Source organism: Musa acuminata, chromosome BXJ1-9 (genome assembly GCF_036884655.1).
Source record: "Musa acuminata AAA Group cultivar baxijiao chromosome BXJ1-9, Cavendish_Baxijiao_AAA, whole genome shotgun sequence".
NCBI classification, from domain to species: Eukaryota; Viridiplantae; Streptophyta; class Magnoliopsida; order Zingiberales; family Musaceae; genus Musa; species Musa acuminata.
The window spans coordinates 6,566,179-6,584,886 of record NC_088335.1 but is presented as its reverse complement, the minus strand read 5'-3'; the positions used below and the strand labels follow the sequence as shown (position 1 = coordinate 6,584,886).

The following is an 18,708-nucleotide window of genomic DNA, read 5'->3' as shown; positions in this document are numbered from 1 at the left end:
GAACTATTCTGTAGATTAGAATCTAAAAACATAGCAATACTTGACACTGCCAATGGCACAAGCAATGACCAGATCCAGTAGTGTTTTCTGCAATAGTGAGGGGAATATTTAAGATGCACAGTTCTTGATGTGCAGTTTGAATTCTGCAATCAAGCATAATTGATCACACTAAATTTTACATGAGAAGACAAATTAAACAGATCTACAGAGCATGTGATATAGACCAGAGATTATCCTTCAACATTAATCTTTTTCTGAAATGCCCATTAAACTTGTCCACCCAAAAAATAATAATAATAAAATCCCATAATAGGATATAGAAGATTATACAGTGCCTATGAATACAGTCAAGTCATCAAACTATACATGTAGACAACTTTAATGAGTGACTACAAGTAGGTGATATCTTCTGTTCTAGTTGCCCACCAACCTCACCAAGCCTCAAGGATTCCAAGTTGATGGCAGACGACTCTGTGTCAAGTAATCCTCATAACCCCCTTGTGGCACCACCTTTCCCTTTGGATCACCCTCGAACTTGGTGAAGTAGTTCAGAACTGTTCTCGAGTCCCTTCTGTCACCAGTGAGCTGATTCAATCCAGAGTTCAACTCAGGCAAACCACCAGTTTGAGCTAAGCATTTTGTTAGGACAAAGTCTTGGCACTGGGATACATAGTTTGGAGATAGGCTGGAGAAGCAGGGCACCTGCTCAAACCCCTCTGAGAAGAAAGGGGTTTGGCCAAAGGTGATGCAGTTGTCCATTAGAGCTGGGAGGGACTGTGAACCTGAGCTTTCATGGCTTGACTCCATGCTTGGCATGGTGGAGATCCTTCTGTTGTTGCAGAAGACTCTACATAGGGCCCAGTCTGGCTGCATGGACTAAGAAAAAAGTGTCACTGTCCTTGTGATGAGAGGATTAGCAGAAACATCAGGACAAGTACTTTGAATTAATTATTATTATGACAGTTGAGTGATTGAGATGACTACTTAGCATTCACACATTAGCTTAAAGATCACTGTATAGGAGTTGAGATAATTTTTTATACATACAAAACCAATCAAATATATAGTCAAATAAGGATACAGAAATTGCTTGAAGAAGATTTCAAGAGTCTATCTCATGGAAGGAAAATGACATATACTTAACAAAGAACTTTATCCAGGATATAATCTGCTATAAATTGTCATGTATAAGCACTAGCTGTTCTTTAACTCCGCTAATCTATCAAGATATCTTCTGTCTGCAGTTATAAGTGTTATCAGACCTCACTGTGTCCACAGTTAAACATGTTTCATAAATAGTTCTATCTCTGCATAGAGATTTATGATTTAATCTAAATTAACAACTTTTACCATGTTGTCTTTAAATTTATGTACTTATGCATCTGGATTTATGTGGCCAAGAATTTAAGTTCCTTGCAGAACTTCCGACAAAGATCTAATATAAGCCTTAAATCTGCTCGTAGATCTGAGATCTAATATAAGAAAAAAGGTAAGAAAAGACAGTGATAATAGAACAGAGTATGCAGCAAAAAAGATGATCTTCTTCTCAGTCTGTGATCTATAAGAATTGAGTTCACAGGGATACCTTGAAAGGCAACTTTGGAGCACCATCGGATCCTTCCATGCGGAATTCATGCATGACCCACTTTGTCTTCTTCCCCTTGGGAGCTCTTCCTTGATAGAACACCAAAGTCTTCCTCATCCCAACCAGCAATCCTTTTCGAGTCACTGGTTTATCCTTCCCTGTGGCCTTCCAGTAGCCTGACATGGTCGCCCGGTTGGTCCGCTGCCCGGTCGCGTACTTCAGATCTCGAAGGCTGAAGAGGTACCACTCGTTGCCTCCAACACATGCAGCAGCTGATCCACGGAAACAATTTACTTCAGTGGAAACTGAACAGTTTTCAGAAGTTTATCATCATTACCATCAAGTCTATCAGAATCTTGGTACTGTTTAGCAGAGAAAATGATCTGATGGACTTTGATGCAAGATGAATTTGTCTCGAGTTTGATGGAGATTGTGAGAGACAAGGCAAGCACTCCACGGCTTCTTTGGCATCAGCAATGAACCTAACTCCATGATAGAGATTGCTTAAAACCAGAGTGATGAACTCTCCAGCAACATGACTTTAGAGAAGATGACAAGCAATAATCTTTGGCTTGAGGAGGCTAAAAAGTTTTCCTTCTGGATTTTGGTTCATTTCAGATAGACATGGGCAGCAGGAATACAATCCACGGAATTCTGGCAGTCAATCATGCAGGAACAGAACACATGAAGAGGTTAGAAAGTGGCCAAGTTTGGTAGAAGCATATTTTCCTCTGTTGGGAAAGCCAGAAAGGGGAAGCATGGAGATTGAGCTGAAGAGATAAGATAGACATAAAAGAAGAAATGTACCTTCTTCTGGGATTAGTAGAAGGAAAAATGAAAGGAAGCACACAAAAATTTCTGTATGTTCTCAGAAATCATACGAATTAAAGGATATGGCAGCCATGGCAGGGTGCAGCAAACTCAATATTGTCTACAGAATGCTTTTTGATGGATCAAACCGTGCGCTTTCAAGAACAAACACCAGCTGGTTCATGTGAAATCAAGCGGAAACAACACTATGCTACACCAGCAAATGATGTTATACGGGGGAAAGAAATCATACCAGGGAGATCCCATGGCTCACACTTGTTGAGATCAACATCCACCATCATCATGGAACTGCTCTCGGTGCTGCCTCCGGCGGCCTTCGCGGCGAGGTAGTCGCAGACGAGCTCGTCGTCCCTCGGGTGGAACCTGAAACCTGGAGGCAGCTTCGCCTCCACCATGCTCAACATGCTCATGGTGGCGTTCATGAGAGCCGCCAAGCCACAGAATGGAAGCAAGGATGTGATGGGATGTATTAAGACTAGGGGGGGATTAGGTGTTGTATGAATAGGTTCGCCAAGTCAACTTTAAAGGGGAGCAATAGCATGGGATAGATTGGAGGTTGGAAGGGAGAGGGGATGAATCATGCCACATTCTTTTTCCCGCTCCTATCATCCTTCCCACGTTGCTTGTTGACGTTGATGGCGACATGCAGATTTGTTCTCGAGTCGTTCTTCTTGCTAAGTCGAGTAAGAAGGATTTATCTGCAAGGAAGTATGGCATGGTCACATCTCATCCACCAATCGAAGCAGATGAAGATGAACCTAAACAGTTTGCAGTCTTTGATGCTCAGTGTCGAGTTTCAGATCACTGCATTTATAACCAGTATCAATCTGGAAGACAGCAAGAACAGTGTCTACCTCATCAGGATCCACATACCGAGGGATAAGGTTTGAGGTGAAGAGGGTTCTCGTAGACAGTGTGAGTAATGTCCACAGCCACAGCCACAGCCGCCTGTCCTTTCTGCCATCAGTCTGAAAGCTCCGTTGTTGTCATGCACGAAGTCGAGATGGTAGTGTTGCCAATCCCACTCGGCCAAGAACGCCATGGAAACAGCGAAAGATAAAGTCTGATGCATCTCGTCAGGCGAGCAACTCATGCCACACACAACTCAACATACGGCGAGAACGGAGACGACAAGCCATCCGCCATTTGATGTCACGTCCCGTTGCATAGTGTACGATGGTCATTTACCTTCCTTTCGATTATTATTTTCGTCTCTACTGAGACATCCAAATCATCTTTTCAGACTAAAAGATGATTTAGGAATAGCCACACATTGCAAAAAATTGAAATGCACAGATGACAGATATTATTTGAATTTAAATAAGGGATCAACTTCAATTTTTCACAAAGAAAACATAGTAGATGCGTTGAATATGGTGTCAAAGTTCAAAAGTTCTTCAATGGATTAGATAGAATCTGGTCTTCAATGTCATCCATTAGCTGTGAAGAAAAGTGATCGGTAACTGGACATAGGAGTCACTCTCATCATACCCAAGTTGTGACTTTAAATAAGAGCTCTATTGGGATCACAGTTTCCATTTAAAGAGAGACAAAGGCCTAGTCAATTGCTGTGGATTGTTCATGGTGATGAACATTGAAATCTACAGGTGCATTGAACTAATCATATTCACTCAGTTTATACTTTACTGACTTAATCCAGTCATTTATCTACTGCTGCAACAACAATCAAACAACCAGTTTCAAGTTTGAATGGAGGGTTGGAGCAGGTGGCCTGCCAAGTCAAGCAAGCAGATCTTTCAGAATTGCTACTTCAAGAACTCTTTCACTTGAATGCAGTTGTCAAAATGGAGCAGAAAGCAATAATGACCGTAACATCGAAGATCTCCTTCCATGTTTCTGGCTATTTGCTTGTGTGTAGAAAATTTGCTACTATCATCTGCATGTGTTCAAATCTTGGACTTCTGGGCTCTGGAGAATGCATGAACAGAGGAGACAGTCCATGCTAACTTTCACTATGCAGATTACCTGTGAAATTGGTTATATTCATTTGCCTGGCTGTGCCACTAAAATGCTTCAGCATGCTGAGAAGTTTTGGGAGAATCAATGCAGTGCAGCATTGTGTTTGTTAAGGCTTTTGTCAGATCACAGGTAAGCAGAGAGCAGTGCTGGTTTTTATGATAAAAAAGAGTATTAATTTAGAAACCAAAAACCTCCAAACTTTGATCATTGAGATTAAGCATCAACAAAGAATGCTCAATGAGACATTTAGAATGCATCGGAATTGACCTAAAGAACATCATGCTCTGTTTGCATAATTGCTTGACAACCAGTTGGGATATCAGAAACCAGCATTCAGTGGCAAAAAGACTATGCACAGAATTGCTGCTGTTGTGTTCACAGTAGTGGTGGAGGTTTTCATCTTTATTTGACAGCAATACAGCATGTCGATCACACAATAAAAGACAAGATGAACCAAAGAAGGATGGACTCTAGTCATTCTTCTTTGATCTGAGATTTCCTTTGGATAGTTTACTCAGCACACTCACATCCAGCTTGCTATAGTGATTCTGGAACTGCCCGAGGAGGTTATATAGAAAGTCATCAATTTGATCTTCATATTTCTCATACACTATTGGCAGCGTATGAGCGCAAACAAATCCTGCACCAATTAAACAATATATAGCATTAAGGATATAACAAGCTTTCTTCATTTAGTTAAATTGTTTCTGTTTAATCTGCTTCGGCAATTATTGTGAACAATTTTGCTCATAAAATTACTCATTGTAGAACATCAATGGTTGTATATTTTTACTGTATTCCAACTTGTTTAGATAAATGATTTATTTATCACAGACTGGTATAGTATCGGTACACAGGGATTATATCGACATCATTGAATAATATACTAGAAAGTTAGAAATCAATGTTATTGCCTCGGTGTTGAGCCATATGATTCAGTATGGACATTTCGTCAAACTGGTAAACACTAGTTGATACATATGGGCCAATCAGTATTTTAAGTCAATGGTTTATTTTATATATTAAAAAAATGAAAATGAGTATCCTCACATATTATATGCAGTAGAAAATCAAAATTCATATGCTTCTTATTTTCCCTATCAATGAATAAGCATTTCCCTACATCATCAGACATGAAATACAAAACCAGACAAAACAAATGAGACAAAATTAATGTCTTGAAGCAGTTAAAGAAAGGAATAGTTTCTCACCGACATAAACAACAGTGAGGAGATTGCACCATGTCCCTATAATAGCAGCAGCCCACAAGCTTGCTACAACCTGACATGAAGGACTTGAGTTTCACTTTATTTTGAAGTATTACTTGAAAACAAACATAGAAAAAATCTTATAATATTATGATCTTGTCAGAGAGTGAGGGTTGGCATACTTGACTACTAAATTGTAATGAGAACAGAAATAGTATCACAAACACATTTCTTGGCATAAAATTAATGAGGCGCTATGAGTTATGACCCATTCTTCATCATCTAGCTTGCCATCTACTCTTGTGTTGTTGACTGAACTGCACCTGTAATTATGTTATATGACCAGTCTCAGCATCCAATGCCACCATGCAATTTATTTGTAATTCTGGTTGCAAGCTTGTGGTAATATATAATTATATATGTCCTTTGAAAGGACCATCATGTATGGCAAGAAAAGGAGCCCGTTCACAACAGAACCACCAAATCGACGACTACAGCAACTCAAAAAATTCACACGAAGGCCATGGTGTTATGTTATTCTAGCAATTCAAACATTCATGGAATGCAAGTGGCAGACATAATATGATATGACATACATACCAAAAATTTCCTCAGGAGGAAGAAAATACATACCACAAGAAATCGCTTCAAGTTTCTTTCACATGCAACATCTTGAATGAATCCCAAGAATTGATTGATTTGGGCACCAAGAGAAACAGCAACATTAGCAAATAGGTCATCGGGTATAACAAGTCGAGGCACTTGAGATGTCGATCTGTCAGAATCGATAGGTCAGCAATCAACTTTTAACATACATTTGGATAGAACATTTGAGCAGAACCGATACCTGTTTAGTACAACAGAGGCAGAAGACCAAGCAAACTGAATAAGCATTCCGAGAAATAGTGCAAAGGCTATCAGAGTCAAGAAATGGTAATTAAGCCATTCAAAGAGAACCCAGATAACTGTTGCACATGTCAAGACACTAGAAGAGATTTTCTTGTTCCTCCATAGCAGCACATCAGCAGCTAAAAGGTCAAACAAAAAAAAATTATGCTTCATTTGTGCCAACAAAATATTCAAAAACAAGAAATATGAAAATGGATTAAAAAGAGGCATACATTGTCCACCACCCAAGATCTTATGAATGGTTTTCTGGCGTCCAAATAGTTTTCTCACCCGGGCAGAGGCTGTATTTTGTTCTTCAATCTCAGGCTTATGCTGTTGGACACCATCAGCTATTGTTTCCATTATATTGTTGAGAATATTTCCAGCTGCATGCTCCATCTTTTCAGGCGTTTCTTTTTTTCCTGCGTCGATATGTTCATCAAAACTAACATAGGCAATTTATCACAAGCAATTTGCCCTTGAAAGCCAATTAGATTTTCAGGAAAAGCATCATATTACATAGTAAATAATGTTTCAGAACCAAATAATCACCTGATGTGATCTAACAAAGACCATTAACATTGGCCATTCAAATCTTGTTTTGCCTATTACATTTAGCTCATAGCATTGTTGGCAGACAAGTCAGAAGTTATATGACAGAGAACAAATTAATGGGGCAGACAGGAAACAAGCTAAAGGGAAATAACAATCTTACAACAATCATATTTTTCTGAGTGCATATGCATCATATGACATTTAAAGTGTACTTTTCTTTCAAGACAGGGTATATGGCTCGGTAGCATAGGCCATAAGACCTTGCAAGGTTATCCTACATCACGAGTAGATATGACTCGTGAAGTCTGTTCAAGCCCACAACATCATGGTGGAGAAAATGGACAGTTTGCATTAGATATGGATCAAACTCAAACCATTTGCTAAGGCAGATAGATGTTCTACCTTACAGAAAATGAGGGACGGTGGCTTGAAGTGTCCAAGTGAATCAGATGTTCTGAAAATAGAAGCTTCTCAGTAGCAAATCTGCATGCACTTTTCCAAGTAAGACTCCAGTGCAGGTACATGGATTTGGAAGTAATAGGGAAATCAAACAACAAATTGAGAAAAGAACCAATAATAACTATTTGAGTCGATATATCTTCATCTATTGACTTGTGGAAGCTTAGAAAGTAGTAGTTCATAGAGCAAACTTAGAACTGAAAGTTCCAAGTGATTAGGATCATTCTTTTGTTGTCAACATTGCTCTTATGGTGATCTCATGAAGACACACCAAAATGAAGGTGACAAAAAAAGAGGCATCATGAGAACAGCTATCATTATAGTCTCACAAGACCACAAACCAAACAAACAAGGTAAAAAAGTTCCAAGCAAGAAGGAAGCCATCAAAGAGTGATACTGAAGGCCAAAACAAACAAACAGAAATAATCAGTTCCAAGACAGTCTAAATCAAGAAGCTTCAAGTCTGACTCAGTGAAAAGATCATATTCAGTATAATGTTCTCGTTAAATCACTCCTGAAACAAAGAACCAAAAACAGAGACCAATAGAGAACTTAGATGTATAATCCACCATTCCCATATATGTTCCAAGCGATCAGAACCACTCCTATTCTCTCAACTTTGTTCTTATGTTGGTCCCAAAAAGAGACACCAAATGAAGGGGAAAAAAGAGGCATCTTCAGAACAACCACTACTCATAGCCTCACAAAATCACACACGAACCGAAGAAGAAACAAAGTCCCAAGCAAAAAAGAAAACCTTCACAAGAGTGATGCTACAGGCCAAAACAACTAAACAGAAACACATCCTCAGTTCCAAGACGGACTTAATCAAGAAATTCTATCTTATATAGTCTAAAATCCCACTGAAATCACTCCTGAAATAAGTGAACCAAGAAAAGAGAGACCAATCATATTGACAACAACAGTAAAGAAAGCCCAGAAGATGAAAGGAAGGAAGACTCACCAGAAGAAGAAGAAGAAGAAGGTGAGGAGCGAACCAGTGGAAAATGGATTCAATGGTGTGGTTGAAGATGACGAAGCCTCAGCAGAGCACTGGTGGGTTGCTGCCCATCATCAATCATTAATGGGAAACGTGTGGTGGCATTTGGCCCTCCTTTCCAAAGATTTTTTTTCTCTTCATTCTTTACCCTTTTCTTCCTATTAAGCTCACAGGATGAAAAGGTGAGCTCGTGCTACATTTAATAGTCTGCAACTTACCAAGATCTGCTGCAGTTGGGACTGCAATCTCCATGGATTCTCTCCTCATTTCAATCTGAAAACACACAACTGTTGTGGATAAAATGAAGACACTGACCCAACTTTTGTTCTTGTCCATGAGGTTCTCCATCAAAATCAATATAATATAATACAGTGGCTGAATTCACCATCATGTCTTGAAGATAGTGACCCAAACTTGTTCTCTTTTACAAATGATAAATGATAATAAAACTAATATGTAAAATTAGATACAAGTCCTATCAAAAACAATATGTGACTGAATAGAATTAACTAAAAATATTCAATAAATGATGGTAATCCAATATTTAAATTGATAAATGTAGAATTAAAGTATGAATAGTCACATCCAACTAAGGGATATAAAGAGTCAAATTATATTTTTATTGGAATATTCAGACTGATTAATATATATTTTTTATACGGATTTAACACTTGATAATATATTTTATTTAATATAATATATATTTTTTATTAAAAAAAAGAGAGTCAAATTATAAAATTTAAGATTGAATCACTTAATGAGATGATTAATTGGACTTGGACTCGAATATAATATATGCTATTTGATCGACATATATTATATTTACATACAACTTAATTGCGTATTATGTCACTTTAAAAATAAAATTAAAAATAAAATATTATTTAAGCTAATTTGTAGGCACTTATTTTTTATTTTGTTACAATTCATTTTTCCGTAAATTATAAAATTTATGTTGGTATTCATAGCATTTCTTTTTTTACTTGCTATTTAGATTGTATTTTTGGGGCTACGTTCGAGTGTCGAATGTGAAGCGGCGAGGAAGGTGCCGACTATGTCGAGCGTTCGTACCTTCGTCTATTCTCTCCCTCTGCCACCCGATTCTGCGCTTTGAACCCGTCTTGATCCGTGCAAAGACTAGGTCCTTCCGCCGTCTCTTACCACCGAACTCTTCATCCCACCTCGATTCCTTGGTTCTGGGTATTTGCCCTTCCGGGGACCCTTCGAGGCTTGATACTTCCCGATCTGTCCGGAAAGCTGCAAACTTTTCTTCTAGAATTCGACTTGCATTTTGGTTTTCTTTTGAATCTTTTTGGGAAAGTTGGGATCTTTCAGTCGAACGTTGGATTCTTGCTCGAAGCCGAGAGCTTTTGGGGTGCTTGATTTGTTGGTGCTCCTGTTATGGAACTGCTCTCTGATGATACGGCAGCAGAGGGAGAAGAGGAGGGGAGGGAACCCTCGGGCGAGCCGCTCGTCAGAGAGCCTCGACACTGTCGGGTCCATTTCCCCGGTGCCGTGCGGCAGAAAGCCTATCTTTTCGATGGATTGGGAAACTACTTCAACAAAGAATGGGATCTGAAGGAAGGCAGTGGAAAAGAATTCTGCTGGTATCATGCGGAGCTCCCAAAGGGAAACCAGAAGCTGGCATTGTCTGCTCAGTATCTCATCGATGTCCTGTGTCCCCCGCTTAAGCTTCAGGACATTCTCACTCTCGTCAGCAACGGCCCCTTTTGCGGGCATGTGGACGGCGCCCTCGTGTTCCGCGTGAACTCTCCGGGTCCTGCGGCAAGTAGTTTCACCCTGAGGCTGGCCGCGAGGGTGACTGAGAACTCGGTCATCACGGTAAGCCTCGGACGGATCCCAAGATTGGATTTTTCGCCCACAGGGCAGTCGCTTCTGTCGGAAATCCCAAGCATTGAGAGCACAGGTTTGGTGAGGGATGCAGAGGAGGAGGAGGAGGAGGGGGGACGTAGCGGCATTATCATTCGGGAACATGTTCTTGAATTTTTGCTTACGATGAACCACTCAGAGGAGGCAGATAATCCCGTGCCAGTAAAAGTTTCGAACCTTGTTGTGCACATTATTGACACGCATGTTGATCATGTTCAAGATATAGTGACTAAGCTTGAGATGGAATTGGATGCAGTAGAGCTGGAACTAGACAAAGGTAATCACATCTTACATCTTTGGCTTTGATAATCTATGATCACCAAACTGGGTGGATTATATAATCTTTTTGGTGTATGCGATTATCTTTCTTCGGAATGCACATAATTCTGCTATTAATCAATGAAGGTTTTGGTTGTGTGCTTATGTAATAAAGAGCATATCAGTATATTTATTGCCTATGAATCACTTATTCTGCGAGAAATGGTTGTGAGGTTTGAGATGGGATCAGGGAAAAATGAAGCTCTAGATGCATTCGTTTGTGTATCAACCTGTTGGATGGGGACATCTATACAGGACTGACTCCTACTCGAACCACTCTTGCTCCAATTGAATGCCCTGCCTCAACTCAGGTCGGGAATTGAATTCTTCCAGTCCTATTTATGTAGTGGCAGAGGTTTGTTAACTGATTAGGACATGCATGATATATGTTAGTTTAGATAGATGTGGAAGAGTCTCAGCCATTAGCCTTCTTTTCATTTGGGAACAGTCAGGAACTATTTTCAGGCAACTGGAAACACTAAACTACCTATTTCGTCAAAAAATGTGAAAGCCCACGAATCTTTTTAACCTCTTTTTGGTTATATTGCAAGTTACTCTTAGTTTAATAAGCATTGGCATCAGGTTTTTACCCTTCCGTAGTCTTTGAAGTGTTCTATATCATTCATGTGTTTCTTTTAATTCAATCTCTCCTTGCCACAACATATTCCCATTGGTGTAGCAAACATGTTCTTTTTGGCAAAACTTTATGCAACTAGTGTGGATGTCACGGTGTGGCACTTTTATTTTTATGAACAATTTACACTGATCTAACTGCAATTTTTTGCAAGGATGCTTGTGGATTAACTTATTATGTTATATTATATGCTACCTCCTTCTAATGATTGCAGGTGGTTCCACATTAAAGAAACAAATGCTGGATGACAGAAGATTTCCCAAACTGCATTTGAATTTGCAACGCCTGCTTCAAGTGAGTTCCTCATATATATTAGTTTGAGTTACACAAGGTTGGATGATTGATTTTTGTTTACAAGTGGCATCTTTTCTGCTCTGCCTATATGTAATCAATCAATTGTAGAAATGTTTGCAGTTATTGTAGAAGTTAAGCTCTTGTGTTGCTAGTTTATAGTTTTTTTCTTCCTTATCATGCCAGGTTGTTGCTCATGGCGAGCAAGTATTCCCACGTGTAAAGGAGAAATGTTCAGCCAAAAGTTGGTTTGCAAATGAAGATATCATTGCTCTTGAAGAACTAATAGGTCGCCTCAGGAGGCTAAAAGATAATTTGGGATTTATAGTAAACCGGGTTACTGCAATTCAAGCTGGTCTTCACAGCTGGCAGTCAGAGCAAATAAATAAGAAGCTTTATTATCTTTCTTTTCTCTCTTTGACATTCCTTCCTCTATCCATTGTTACAGGAAGTAAGTTCTCTTTTTTATTTTTTAAGGTCTGCTTTTTTGGAATTCTTGACAATAATTCTTCTTTTCGGTTCATTTAACAGTATTCGGAATGAATGTTGGTGGTGTGCCATGGACAGCACAAAAGGATCCTGCTCTGCAAGATGGTTTTCGCAATGTTATGGTTCTGTGTGCTATGATATTGTTTCTGCTTCTAGTTTCCTTCTCATTTCCTTCTCTTTATGCCCGGCTAACTTCTTGGCGTAGACGTTATGCTATGAGAAGGAGTTGGTCAATTAATAGAAAGTCTTTCTTGAGTAGAACCTTTCAGCGAGGTGGATTTCAGGGAGGTTACATGCGCATCTGAAAGTTTGTGGTGCATATCTCTTGGAACTAAATTTCACCATCATATGTTCTATGACTTCTGTTGGCACAAGATTCTCCTGAGAAATGCCTTCTTTTCTATCTTCCCCTGTATAGATTCTATTGTTACTGCCCTAATCATTTTAGGTCCTTTGCACCCCTTTTTGTGTCAGAGAACACAGATTTCTTTAGAAGGCTATTATTGGCATGGAGTATATTCTCTGTACCAACCATTTCATTCAACCTCTCTCACATTATAAGTTTGAAATCTGCTGACCTTCAATGTAGCAGTTGGAACTTGATGAATGTTTCTTGGTATATCTTCAGTTTTGTCATTTCTTTCCACACACAGTCCTCTCTGCAATTTTGGTTACTAACAGTTGAAAGCATAGAGCTAGCCACAGATATGATTCAGCCTGTAATAACTCTTTGATGTATCTGTTGGGAAGAAAGAACTTTTCTATTGTGGGATGTCAATGTGTGATGAAGAATGAGATATATATTCTTGTTTTCCTGTAACATCTATAATGTCTCACTGTAGAATAAAATCAGTACAATGTGGCAGGCGTTTTACATTTGTTTATGGCCTATCATTCATGTAATTCCAGATTCATGCTATGAAAAGTAGCTAATTGGTTTATATGATTACTTGCTTGTAGGTTGGTTGACTTGTTTCATCTTATAATTGTTTCTCTTGCCAAATTACCTTGAGCTAATGGGCTGCACTCACCAAAGTTGCATCTGTGGTGTCATCAATAAACATTTTTTTGGTCAAGAGAAGTTTCTGGCCATTTAAGTTTAGTTCTTATATTTGGGCATTTAAACTATAGTTATTGTAGGTGAACAAATGTGTCGTGACCGGTGAGTCAGCACAGTCTGGTCCACGGGTCAACGTCGAGAGTCTTCTGTCGACTGGGCTGGATGCCGAGGTTGATCGGGCCCTCGTGACAGGGTATTGATCAGCGTTCTTTGTGTGTCGATCCGGACGTCGTGTATGTCGAGCTACGTTTCTCATTCTCCGGGGTGGTTGGCAGCTCGTCTTTGTGAGGTGGTTGGGTTTTCCTGCAAAAATAGCTCTCGTCGGGATCACCCGACGAGGTTGTTCTGACGAGCAAGTTATTGGAGTGATCAATTAATCTTTTTTTTCCCCTTTGCCATATGCTGGCTAGATGTCTTTATAGTATTACACATGAGTCGGTCGTACGCGGGTTGACGTGGTAGACATGCCAAACAGTATCTTGGTACGGATTCTGATTTGACGTGTCTCGGGAGCAGCTCTGCTTAGGGATTCCCAAGATATGACGTGCCGAGCAATGTCCTAGTATGGATTCTGACTGTGGCCGATGGCGTCGGACTCTGACGTGTCTTGGGCCAAAATATACCGTATCAGTTACCATATAATATTTTTAGTAGAAGTCAATAGTTTGCAATCACACATCATTTATTTGAGTTAAAAAAATATAAAAAAAATATGAAATGCTTAAAATATTCTAATAATTATTGCATAATGACTTTGGACCCATCTGGTCCTAAATTTGGGCAAAAACCAACTCACCGGCCCGCCCAATCACGTAGATGGGTCGGGCCCAATTCGAGCCATGACCCAATTGTTATCCTCGATTAGGGTTTCTGAAGCCGTGAGCTCCATAAATACCCGACGAAAGCCTCCCTCCTCTTGTTCCGGAAAGCGCAGCGGCTCGAAGCGCGAGAGAGAGGGTTCGGAGATCGGAGAAGGCTCGAGAGCGTCACCTCGACAATGAGAGCGAAGGTTCGAATTTTCGTTCTGCACTTCAACCTTTCCTTTCTGCGTCAGTTCTTCCGCCCGATTCCTTTTTTTCGCGTACCGTTGCTGGATCCGAATCGTGCCCCAACACGGCCTCTTTTTGTTTTCTCATACGGAGTCATAGTATCAGAAATGGGTTATTGATGGTTATAGTTGATTCTGGCTTTTGAGATTCGGGTTGCTTAGGTCGATTTGAAATCTTTGGATATCTTCTTGACTAAACTGTTGAAATGTGTCTCCGTCTGGGTCATCTTACCTTGGGATCGAGGGGTTTCCGCGTTATTTGATTCCTTGTATGTATATGATTTTTGCTTGTAGAAGTGGTTATCTTTCTGAATTCTTCATATTCCAAGTGTTATTTTGTCACAGTTGAAGGTTACGTCTTTTTTTGTGCGATGAATAGAAATACATGTTAACAAATCATGATTGCATGATTACAGTGACAAATAAGTGATGTTCTTGTGGTTTGACATGGGAATTTGTCGTGGTAATTAACATTTTATCATGTTTGAATCATAAGTTGATATAACCTAAGAATGAAGAGCACTTCAGAATGAATCATTGGAGAATAGATATAGTGGACTAACAATAAACTGTTTCTGTAATTTCTGACAGTGAGCTGGTGAGTTCATACATATATACCTATACATCTAACCCGAATATATATGAAGTATTAGTATATGGAACTTTAGAGCCAAATGCTGATGGAGAATAATATGCTGTTGGAAACAGGACAGTTAGGGTACCTGTGCTGAAGTAAGCAATTCTTCTTACATGTTAAAATAGCCAACTCAGTGCATGACTTTTCCCAACTTCAGTGTATGTAGCCTCACCTCGATAAGTAGAGAGTGTTTTTAAGACTCAAACCTTGGTCATCCATGTTGTAGAGTAACCTTACTGTAGCATCTAAGCCTTTCCCTAATATTTCTAAAATATCAAACAGATGAGTTAGCAACCAGACCTCTACTGGGTGCAAGAGGTGCACATAGATGTATTTTTTATGCTATTATTTTGGGAAAGATAGGGCTAGAGATAACGTATGACAATGACACCATGGATGGAGATGATTGAACCCTCAGGACTCGTATCAATACTCCAGTTCTCAGATTGACTCTTGTGGCCTCTCGGACATCAAACTTCACCTTTCTTTTATTTGTGTCATGGCAATAAGGGGTTATTTCATGTGATTTTCCATCATTTCTTATCTCATTCTATGAGCTAGGATTATAGCTTTGCAGTTAGCAACATATTCATCGAGGCATATCACATTGGCGCTCGGGTAGTGCAAAGTAGTCTGGAGTTTTCATATTGTTTTGGATTTCATGTGATTTTCCATCAGTGCTTACCTCATTCTATGAGCTAGGATTACAGCTTAGCAGTTAGCAACATATTAGTCAAGGCATATCACATCGGTGCTTGGGTAGTGCAAAGTAGGCAAGAGTTTTCATATTATTTTGGATCTATTCGAGCAAAGAAATTAAAAAATGACGGAAAGATTCAGTTGGTAACTTGGATTATAGAAACACTTACATGAAAGAGGTTAGAATTGGGAGATGTAATAATTAGAAGAAGAATTAACGTTATTTGTTTATAGGAAACTAAGTGGTTAAGGGGGAAATTTGGAGAGATTGATAATACTGATTAAAATTTGGGACACTGGAAAATCTAGCCAAAAGCAAAAGGTTGCTTTGGTTTGGTTGATGTCTTGGTGAAGTTGACTTTCGGGTTTGTTTGGAAAATCTAGCCAAAAGAAAAATCTAGCCATAGTGAGGGTTTGTTTGGAAATTGCCTGCATTCTCCCCAAGTACTATATGGCGTGGTGACTGCTGTATCGTTTACAAGTTCATTTTTGTCTTGCTATCCGCAGCATTTTTCTCTACTTAATAACTCGTTTACTACTTCTGCCTTAAAACCATTGGAATGAAATTTAATCAAAAAGCTAATGTTGACTGAATTTGACATTGTATTCAACTGTTACAACTTAAACTCAACCAGGCTACTGTTTTTGCTTCTCTTGAGCATGGCTCTCTTGCTTAAATTATGGTTTTAACTATCATATGTCTACTTTGTCCAGTGGAAGAAGAAGCGAATGAGGCGACTCAAGAGGAAGCGCAGAAAGATGAGGCAGAGATCCAAGTAGCTGGACCAAAGCAAGTACCACCACCTCTGGAGTAGTAGTCGTAGTAATTTGACTCTGCCATTAGTTCCTTTTAGTTTATCAGGATAATTGAGTTTGATAAAGACATTTTTGTCTTGCAATGCGAACCTTACATTTGGAACTTACACTGGTGTCTTTTATTTTGCCGAGCTATGTTTTGTTATTGCTAATACTCAGAGCTATGTTTTGTCAAACTCCTCAACAAGACGTACTAACGACATTAACGCTGCCTTCACCGTTGTTGTCTGCTGGTTCTAGCAATAATAAGTGAACACTTGTGGAACAATGCCCCCTGCAATGAAACCCTTTGTGGGGAGAGGGAGAGGGAGAGAAAGAGAGGAGAGCCTTTCAATTAAATATATTTTATTTTTGTGACCAGAAGAAGAAGATAAAATGTTAGTAGTCATGTTTCTCTAATTGCTGAGGTTATCAGTCGTATTATTATAGATAATAAGGTTATATATGATTGCAGTTTTCCTGATTTCTATAGATCCCTTTGGATAGGGATGATCAAACTAAGAGAGTGATCGCCTCTGGCTTATGGTTTACTTATCCAAGATCAATCCTATTCATAAAGATAATTTTATTAGACCCTTCACTATTAAGAAAATTAAAAAAAATTAAAATATACAAATAAGGTTAAAAGTCTGGTGTTGATGATTTTGAGTTTTGTAGAACTCATTGGCACATAATTGAATTGTTGACTCCTTCCTATTTGTTATGAAGAATTTTCATAATTTAATGTGTGAAAACAAATCTTCATTGTTTTTATCCTCAAATGTAAACTTTCTATAGAGAATAAGGTGTTTTTTGGAGGATTTTGTTATGCAGTATTTGTTATAGAATTTAAGCTAAAGTCTTCGGTTGAACGTATGCTTCAATCGATCATAACTAAAGAGAAATCAGCTTTTATTCTCAATAGAAACATTCATGAAAATTCTTTAGTGGTTCAAGAAATTACCAATTTGATCTATAACTTCAAAAGTAAAATATCTTATATTATATTTAAGTTATATAATTTTTCTTGCAAGTTCATTAATTTTTCCTGCTCTTTTGCATGTTTTATCATTCAAATTCTCTCTACTAAATTCAAATATATATATATATATATATATATATATATATATATATATTTATTTATAAGATGTTAGTTTAAAATCGGTCATATAATATATAGTAATAATGCTATCATTTATTTTAAAGCTTCTCCTTGATCTTGTGCTAATGTGTTGATAATCCTTCACAAACCTTACAAGTATTATCAATTTGAAAATTAACATTCATAAATTTGAGATTTTCTTTTCTAAATTTACTAGTATAAATAAATAAATAAATAATATATATATATATATATATATAGTAAATATTCTTTTCTATATATATATATATTTGAGATTTTATTTTCTAAATTTTCTTTTCTAATATATATATATATATTTATATATATTTAACTAGTCTTAATATTAAAGAGGGGTGCTTCTCTTTTAAATATTTGGGCACCCTTATGTCTCCCACTAAACTTCACAAATCTACTCATAAACCAATGCAAATCAAATCGAAAGTAAATTAGCCAATTGGAAAAGCTCTCTGCTTTGAATGCTTAATACATTTTAAACAAAATATCTTATTTTATTAAGAATTTGTTAGGGGACAAAGGTGATATTCATAAGTTGTTGCACCTACTTGTCAAAAACTTACATATTACCTAAAAATGCCTTGTCTTGCAAAATCAAAGCATTAAGAGCTTTTTGAACTATGAATATACTATTTAGAACAAGTCTGCTGGTGAGTTCAGTTCTCTTTGGAACATTCAATTTTCTAAAAGGGATAATTAGAGTTTGAATTTTTTCTTGAATGTTGTTGGACAACTTGGAACGGCCTATCTATCTATATATGATGTTCATTGGGGATGGAAACTCTACTCATATATGGGAGGACAGTTGGTTTTTGACATCCCATTATGTTAAAACCAACTTTCATCTATTATCTTGTAGATGGCATTTTCCTGGGGAGGGAAAAGATGGCATTTTTGGGGAGAATGACGATGCTTGTGGAGGAGGGATGCGAGGAGGTTTCGAGACGGAACAAGTAGCATCGCTTGCCTGTGGTGGTGTTCCAGGGCTGAGATGTCGGGACGAAGCGACGATGACGCACACTGCCTCGCGGGTTCCTGTAGCATTTTTTTTTTTTGTGGAAAACCGTCATGGGAGGGCTTCGGCGACAGGTGGCAGCGCTGGTGTGTTGCGTCAAGTCATGAGAGCGGGAATTAACGGCCCAATAAGGTCGGGTTCGATGAATCTGAACCCGGTTGGACCACGACAAGTCATATTCTTCTTAT

At 38.5% G+C, this 18,708-nt stretch overlaps 3 protein-coding genes and 1 long non-coding RNA gene across 9 annotated transcripts; 2 read left to right on the top strand and 2 right to left on the bottom strand.

Annotated features, from left to right (window-relative positions):
* Positions 1-230: 230 nt before the first annotated feature.
* LOC135592805 (NAC domain-containing protein 21/22-like) lies at positions 231-3,133 on the bottom strand. 2 transcript variants are annotated; one of them, XM_065082472.1, is made up of 3 exons: positions 2,649-3,133; positions 1,586-1,857; positions 231-876 (listed from the first exon to the last, which is right to left on the bottom strand). In XM_065082472.1, exons 1-3 carry the CDS (start codon positions 2,836-2,838, stop codon positions 442-444), a joined length of 897 nt encoding a protein of 298 aa, XP_064938544.1. In that variant the 5' UTR covers positions 2,839-3,133; the 3' UTR covers positions 231-441. The 2 variants fall into 2 exon arrangements, with proteins under 2 accessions (XP_064938544.1, XP_064938545.1); XM_065082473.1 differs by having other exon boundaries at positions 231-867; positions 2,649-3,123.
* A 1,525-nt stretch (positions 3,134-4,658) lies between these two features.
* On the bottom strand, positions 4,659-8,737 carry LOC103997307 (reticulon-like protein B8). 5 transcript variants are annotated; one of them, XM_009418475.3, is made up of 7 exons: positions 8,471-8,733; positions 7,450-7,530; positions 6,726-6,914; positions 6,452-6,632; positions 6,238-6,379; positions 5,608-5,677; positions 4,659-5,036 (listed from the first exon to the last, which is right to left on the bottom strand). In XM_009418475.3, exons 3-7 carry the CDS (start codon positions 6,889-6,891, stop codon positions 4,867-4,869), a joined length of 729 nt encoding a protein of 242 aa, XP_009416750.2. In that variant the 5' UTR covers positions 6,892-6,914; positions 7,450-7,530; positions 8,471-8,733; the 3' UTR covers positions 4,659-4,866. The 5 variants fall into 5 exon arrangements, with proteins under 5 accessions (XP_009416750.2, XP_009416751.2, XP_064938546.1 ...); XM_009418476.3 differs by having other exon boundaries at positions 8,505-8,733; XM_065082474.1 differs by lacking the exon at positions 7,450-7,530 and having other exon boundaries at positions 5,608-5,690; positions 8,471-8,737.
* A 764-nt stretch (positions 8,738-9,501) lies between these two features.
* On the top strand, positions 9,502-12,906 carry LOC103997309 (uncharacterized). The gene is made up of 4 exons (XM_009418479.3): positions 9,502-10,673; positions 11,563-11,642; positions 11,826-12,090; positions 12,171-12,906. Exons 1-4 carry the CDS (start codon positions 9,908-9,910, stop codon positions 12,431-12,433), a joined length of 1,374 nt encoding a protein of 457 aa, XP_009416754.2. The 5' UTR covers positions 9,502-9,907; the 3' UTR covers positions 12,434-12,906.
* A 1,154-nt stretch (positions 12,907-14,060) lies between these two features.
* On the top strand, positions 14,061-16,495 carry LOC103997310 (uncharacterized). The gene is made up of 2 exons (XR_672646.3): positions 14,061-14,197; positions 16,287-16,495. It is a non-coding gene; the product is annotated as an uncharacterized LOC103997310 (long non-coding RNA).
* Positions 16,496-18,708: the final 2,213 nt, after the last annotated feature.

Bases quoted from the DNA above. Each gene is read 5' to 3' on its own strand.
- LOC135592805 (XM_065082472.1), bottom strand. From the start codon at position 2,838: ATGAACGCCACCATGAGCATGTTGAGCATGGTGGAGGCGAAGCTGCCT. The intron at 1,858-2,648 runs GTATGATTTCTT...TCCGTGGATCAG, and splicing joins TGAGCCATGGGATCTCCCTG to CTGCTGCATGTGTTGGAGGC. The intron at 877-1,585 runs GTATCCCTGTGA...CTTTTTTCTTAG, and splicing joins CTCCAAAGTTGCCTTTCAAG to TCCATGCAGCCAGACTGGGC.
- LOC103997307 (XM_009418475.3), bottom strand. From the start codon at position 6,891: ATGGAGCATGCAGCTGGAAATATTCTCAACAATATAATGGAAACAATA. The intron at 6,633-6,725 runs GTATGCCTCTTT...TTGACCTTTTAG, and splicing joins GATCTTGGGTGGTGGACAAT to CTGCTGATGTGCTGCTATGG. The intron at 6,380-6,451 runs GTATCGGTTCTG...CGATTCTGACAG, and splicing joins GCCTCTGTTGTACTAAACAG to ATCGACATCTCAAGTGCCTC.
- LOC103997309 (XM_009418479.3), top strand. From the start codon at position 9,908: ATGGAACTGCTCTCTGATGATACGGCAGCAGAGGGAGAAGAGGAGGGG. The intron at 10,674-11,562 runs GTAATCACATCT...TAATGATTGCAG, and splicing joins AGAGCTGGAACTAGACAAAG to GTGGTTCCACATTAAAGAAA. The intron at 11,643-11,825 runs GTGAGTTCCTCA...TTATCATGCCAG, and splicing joins ATTTGCAACGCCTGCTTCAA to GTTGTTGCTCATGGCGAGCA.